The sequence below is a fragment of the Adiantum capillus-veneris genome, chromosome 6 (assembly GCF_014529385.1).
Source record: "Adiantum capillus-veneris isolate H3 chromosome 6, ASM1452938v2, whole genome shotgun sequence".
In the NCBI taxonomy this organism is placed as follows: Eukaryota; Viridiplantae; Streptophyta; class Polypodiopsida; order Polypodiales; family Pteridaceae; genus Adiantum; species Adiantum capillus-veneris.
In genome coordinates this window covers 108575648-108582057 of record NC_140936.1, presented here as the reverse complement: position 1 = coordinate 108582057, position 6410 = coordinate 108575648, and the positions used below count along the sequence as shown (strand labels likewise).

Below are 6410 nucleotides of genomic sequence, written 5' to 3'. Positions count from 1 at the left end.
TTTGAGACTCTTAAGGCTTAAAAATGTGGCTCAAACATATACCCTAGCCTTCCTCAAGATACTTCAGAGGGACATACTCATATACCCTAGACTTCGTCAAGATAAAAATCCAATTTCTTACGGGATACTAGCCCAATATTCTCTCACCTACCTCTCTAACAAAAATCCACGTCAGAGTCCATTACCCTCGCCCGGCCACCACACGCGTGTCCTTAGCCCCCTCTGCTGCCGCAGCTTCGTCGCCCTGCCGCCTCCCCTTGCCGGCCACCCGGGACTGAAGCCCCCCTTTCCGCGTCATCCTCTGTCCGCTCTTGCCTCGTGATGAGATGCATACCTGCAACGGGCAACCATAGCTATTAGGGTACATCTATGAGAGGGCATGCCACTTGCTGCATATAAGAGGACCAAGCTCTTGGCGTCTGCAAGCCTCCACGAGAGAGAGAGAGAGAGAGAGAGAGAGAGAGAGAGAGAGAGAGAGAGAGAGAGAGAGAGAGAGAGGAAAGCTAAGAGGGCGTGCGAGAGAGAGAGGGAGAGAAACTTTGTCGGTGCCTGGTTCTGCTTGTCGCTGTTCGCCATTTGCAAACCTAGGGACGACACCTGAGCATGCATGAGAGAGGTGGAGAAGTGGGAAGGCGCAAGGAGGCAAGAGAGAGACATGTAGCAGTCAAGGAGGGAGAAAGAGAGAGATTGGAGGCATGCAAGCCACCACTTCACTCTCATCCTTTCCCATTCTCTCCAGGAACCCTCTATAGATTCCCCTCTGATCAGTCATTTTTCCAAGATCGGCCACACATATTCGACCGTCTCAACCAGCTCAGTTTGCTGCTTACCTCTTTGATAGCCTAATCTACCATAGTCTTGCTTCTAAGCCCGCCTAGATCAACTACCATCCGTCATTATACTGCTTTTCCATGTACATATTGTGAGAACTTAGAGATGAACTTAAATGTGATTAATATCACTATTAATTAATATGCTAATGTCAAGACATAAGAGAGTGCAAGATAAAAATAGAGCAATGACAATAGATTGCGCTTGAATGGAGAGTGAAGACCTTGTTACAAATGAGGGCAGCTAATGGGATTTATATACAAGTTGAGGGAGTGAGGATTATCCATCACATGGGAATTATAGGTAGGTGGGAATAGACACATGTTGAGGCTTGCATAGGTAAAAGGGGTCCATGTGGGAATTAGGGAATAGAGGTAGGTGGAAAGGAAGTCCACACTTATTATAATCATAAGTTACTTTTACATCCCCCCTTAAGGGTGGACTTCTCGTTGTAACATTGAGATTGATGAACAAAAGAGCTTTGTGAAGTAGCCATGTTGTAGATACATGCTATCCCCCCTCAATGAGAAGTTCATCCGGTAGGGATCAAACTAAAATTACAAGATGAGGCGTGAGAGATACGGTCAACCGCTTGCAGAAGCATGTACTCCGATGTGCCAAGAAGAGGAATGTCATCCGATGTGCCTAAGATAGCCATGCCTTTAGAGATTTTCCACATGTAGATATTGTAGTCTTGTTGTTGATTGAAGTCGCGAGCGACAAGGCGTGCCTTGTAGCGATCAAGAGAGCCGTTGGGGTGGTATTTCTTCTTTAATAGCCATTTGTAAGAGACAATGTTATGATTCTTAGGAGGTGGCACAAGCTTCCAAGTGTTCGCTTCTTTGAGGGATTGGAGTTCATCCAATATGGTGGCATGCCACTCCTTGCTCTCGCTAGAAGAGAGGGCATCGAGAACAAAGAGGGGAAGGGCATCTTCAAGAGGCTCTGGTGGATGTTCAAGAATCATTTCATCACTGAGGACAACAGAGAAATTGGTGGCTTCATAGATCTCGCGAAGAGAGCGGGTGCCGACATGCGAACTAAAGGCGGCTTGGTCCAAGTGTATAGCCGAAGTGTGTTGCGATGGCAGAAGTAGAGCTATGAGGCTCGACTTCATCGACATTTGCTGGGATGAGAGTAACTGGCAAGGTTTCGTGGGAGTTGTGGAAAAAAGGTGAGACCGGTAGCAAAGGTGATGGGAGCTCACGAGGTGGAGCACTGAGTGTCTGCGGTGTGATGGAAGTAGCGGTAGTCGGGACGGACGGTGTTGGTGATGGTGTCAAGTGTGAGGAGATGGGTGCAAGAGGTGGTGCAGGAGTGTTTCCGATTGGCTGTGCATGAGAATGCGAGACACGAGGAGGTGGATGGGCGATGAGGAAAGGCCTTTGGATGGTTAAGGGAGGCTCAAGGTTGTGCCTAGAAGGGTGGGAAATTTGCATGAGTGTGTGTGTGGGTGAGGCCGTCAACAAAGATTGATGAGAAGAGTGGATTGGTGATGAGAATGTAGGGTGCAATGGTGGAGAAGATTTGCCTGAGATGATGAATTCTTCATCAAAGAGGACGGTGCGGACAAAGATAAACTTGTGATGGTCTGGGATATAGAGGCAGTATGCCTTGATGCCAAAGCGATCACTATAGCCGACAAAAGTTGTGCGTTGAGCACGTGGTGAGAGTTTTGATAAAGGTTGCGTCACAAGTGGGTATGCAATGCTTCCAAAGATGCGAAGGTGGCCAAGATGAGGTGGGTGACCGTGCCAGAGGGTATAGGGTGTAGTAGTAGGATTGCGGGTGGATGGAATGCGGTTTTGAATGTAGCACGCAGTGGCGGTAGCTTCTTCCCAATAGGTGTCTGTGAGGCTAGCTTGAAGAAGCATGGCACGAGCATCTTTGAATAGTGTGCGATTCTTGCGCTCGGCACGTCCGTTTTGTTGTGGGTGGTCGGTGATGGAGAATTCATGTCGAATACCAGCAGAAAGACATACATCTTTGAATGCATGAGAAGTGTATTCCCCACCATGATCTGTGCGGAGAGTTTTAATATGGCAGCCATGTTTAGTTTCAACTAATGCCTTGAATGTGCAAAAATGAGAGAAGGTTGAGGATTTCTCGGCCATGTAGTAAGTAGTTGTGTATTTTGAGAAATCATCTATAAAAGTAAGCATATACTTATTGCCAGTGAGGGAGTTGACGGGCAATGGGCCACAAACATCAGAGTGGATGAGGTCGAGAGGTACAGTGGCTCGTGATGATGAAGTGGGGAATGGGTCATGATGTGCTTTAGCAAGAATGCAGCCCTCACAAAGTGTAATGTGAGTGAGGTGCTTGGGAAGACCTAGTGCAAGTTGGCGATGAGTGAGTTGATGCAAAACATGTTGAGAAATATGTCCTAGTCTATAATGCCATTTAAGTGTGTTTTCTTGTGTTTTTATGGATGATGCATATGCATGTGCAGGCGATAAGTCACCCAATGGATAAAGATGCCCAGTTTTGGGGACCAAAAGTGTGACATACTGACCATCTTTGTTTAGTGCTGAAATGTGGCAGCCTTCTCGCATGAATTTGATGATGATGCCGTTGTCGGTTAGCTCGCTGACAGAAATGAGATTTTCTTGAGACCAGGGACATAATATACGTGAGAAATAGTGGTGTGTAGGCCATTAGGTAGGTTAATGACAGCATCTCCATAGGCTTTGGCGAGAGTTTTTGGAGACGATTACCTTGATTGCGTGGTTGCCGACAGTCCTTTGTGAGGTGTCCAAAGCGATGACACTTAGCACATTTCTTTGAATTTTGGTGATTGTGGTGGCTTTGAAATTGCAACTTTCTTCCAGAATTATTGTGTTGTTGAGGAGGGCCCGAATGTTGAGGCTTCTTGCCGTTGTAAGGGCGTGAGTTTCTTGTCATAGTGACAAGTGCGGTGGACTTCTGCGAGCTGCTAGTGTGGTCGCGAAGCGTTTCCTCCTGATGGATCTTGGCTACAAGATTTTGTAGCTGCAAGTTAGCCGTGGTGGCTTGTGTAGTGATAAAGGCTCTCCATGATGCAGGTAGAGAAGCCAATAAGAGCATACTTTGAAGCTCTTCAGGGATGGCAAGCCCTGAGATAAGTACTTCATCTAGAAGTATTTGCCATGTCTCCAAAAACTTGGAGGATGACTGACCCTCTTGCATGGTAGTGTTTACCAATTTCTTGATCAGGGAAACTTGGTAGACGAGGTCAGTCTGCTCGTAGTTCTTCTCGAAGAACTTCCAAATGGCGCTAGCTGTAGTTAGCTTTTTGACCATTTGGACTTGCCGATCTTGGCAATGGAGAATGAGCTCCATCTTAGCACTATTGTTTCTACTATGCCAAGTATTATAGGTGTCGATGAAGTATGTTGAATCTTTGTCTTCAGGGTCTTCGGGGTGGTCAGGTTGCTCTTCGACTCCTGACGTGACGTCCCAAAGTTGCAGCTGCGTGAGGTAGAGTTCCATCTGAATCTTCCACACTTGGTAGTTAGTGGCGTTAAGCTTGTCGATAATGTAGCGGGGCTTGTAGGTGGATGTGGAAGATGAAGAAGCTAACTCGGCCATCTTTCGAGGTTCCGGATTCCTTGAAAAGAATGGAGAGTGAGGCTTCGAGTGTGGGCTAAAGAGATGGAAGACTCTTAGCGCTAATTAGAAAAACTAATCTTAAGTTCTAGTGCTCTGATACCATGTGAGAACTTAGAGATTAACTTAAATGTGATTAATATCACTATTAATTAATATGCTAATGTCAAGACATAAGAGAGTGCAAGATAAAAATTTAGCAATGACAATAGATTGCGCTTGAATGGAGAGTGGAGACCTTGTTACAAATGAAGGCAGCTAATGGGATTTATATACAAGTTGAGGGAGTGAGGATTATCCATCACATGGGAATTATAGGTAGGTGGGAATAGACACATGTTGGGGCTTGCATAGGTAAAAGGGGTCCATGTGGGAATTAGGGAATAGAGGTAGGTGGAAAGGAAGTCCACACTTATTATAATCATAAGTTACTTTTACACATATATCGCAGCTGATTGTGTGTGCCGTGAGGGCAAAAACCTCGATCGAGCCTCCCATGGACGTGGTTGCTTGCATAGAGGGTTGTCCGGGCCCATACACCTAGCAGCTCTACGCTTTGAGTGTCGCTTTGTCTTGGAGTGGATGCGAGATCTGCTGTAAGGATGCTTTAGATGCAGGGAAGAGGCTAATGATGTGATTTAGCGCTCTACGTAATCTTTGTTTGCTTTCCTTTACAATATTTTATGCCATAGACAAGTATAGATAGCTAATTGATTCTATCTAATTGATTCATTCTTGATTTCTAGTTGCAAAACTAAAGTGATACTACTTAAGTTTATAAGTGCGGGATTGTTGCAATGCTTGTTAACTTGGAGCATCAAGATTGACTCCAAAGTAATTTTTTTGTATGAATTCAATACTTAGTATGCAGTATTCTTTTCCATATCAAGCAATCTTACTCATCTTTTTAAGAATTTCTAGTGGTTTCATGTAAAGTTTAAATTTTCATATACTAATGTAAATATGTACTTATTAGAAGAGAGGGTGCTACTTTTCTACTCCAAATTCTCTAAGTCGTGGTTTTTGCATTTTATATGATAAACATTTCAAAATATACGGTCGAACTTTTCTACTTAGGAATATCAAGTTGTAAGTTGTGAATATTTAGAATTTAATATTTAGTATTGTTAACTTCTGGGGTATTTTATTGTAGTCCACACAAATAATATATATTGTAAAAGAGATATAAATATGTACGATAATTTTACACATGGGGTGAAATATCCAATAGAAAAAGGGTTTAAAAAAGATCATTTGAACACATTTGCTATACCCCATATTGATATAATGAACTTTTTGAGTCCATGGGAAGGTAAGGAGGCCAAAAATGAATGAGCCATCAAGGATGAATAGCTGAGGGAGGAAGAGAGAGAACACACGACGAGCTAAAATGTTACAGAGAGGGATGACGAAGCCATGACAATGAAAGGCGGGCTATAGAGTACTTGTGGATGCATATGCAACAAGGTACGATAGCATAGGCCATAGAGATTTGTGAGCGTGGGGCTTCAGGCCAAAGTGGAGGTAGGTACAAAGCAGATCACAAAGTTTCATCATGGACTGATTATCATAAAAGCAAGCACTTGCATGCGGGTTGGATGCAGACAGGTTCCCATTCTTAGTGTATAGGCCATCCTGAAGTTTTGATGATGGTGGAGGGTTTAAGGTGGATTCCATGTATGGCATCGAGTTAGATGTTAAAGAGTCAGATTGCCAAAGTGAGGGTGGGTGGAAAATGTTCTGCACTGAATGCTCAAGGCTCTTACAAGTGGGTGTCAAGCATTATAGAGGCAAGGCTATATGTAGAACCAACAACTCAAGGATACAGTCCAACACAACTCACAACTCATCTGCAAAAGTGACTCAGATAATTCTGTGTAAGAGTTGATTTATGGATGCTTGGATACAAAAGGACATTGTGGATGTGGGCAATAGCGGCACCTAAAATGGCACGTCAAGGTCAACGAGGAGGTAATCGAGTCAAATTCCAA

General features: G+C 44.2%; 1 protein-coding gene across 1 annotated transcript; it reads right to left on the bottom strand.

The window, feature by feature from the left end:
• Positions 1-212: 212 nt before the first annotated feature.
• LOC147456052 (uncharacterized) lies at positions 213-1954 on the bottom strand. The gene is made up of 2 exons (XM_086513797.1): positions 1393-1954; positions 213-334 (listed from the first exon to the last, which is right to left on the bottom strand). Exons 1-2 carry the CDS (start codon positions 1952-1954, stop codon positions 213-215), a joined length of 684 nt encoding a protein of 227 aa, XP_086369923.1.
• Positions 1955-6410: the final 4456 nt, after the last annotated feature.

Coding starts and splice junctions, on each gene's coding strand:
- LOC147456052 (XM_086513797.1), bottom strand. CDS start 1,954: ATGTCGATGAAGTCGAGCCTCATAGCTCTACTTCTGCCATCGCAACAC. Junction 335..1,392: donor TATCTCTCACGCCTCATCTT/GTAATTTTAGTT, acceptor TGCCCGTTGCAG/GTATGCATCTCATCACGAGG.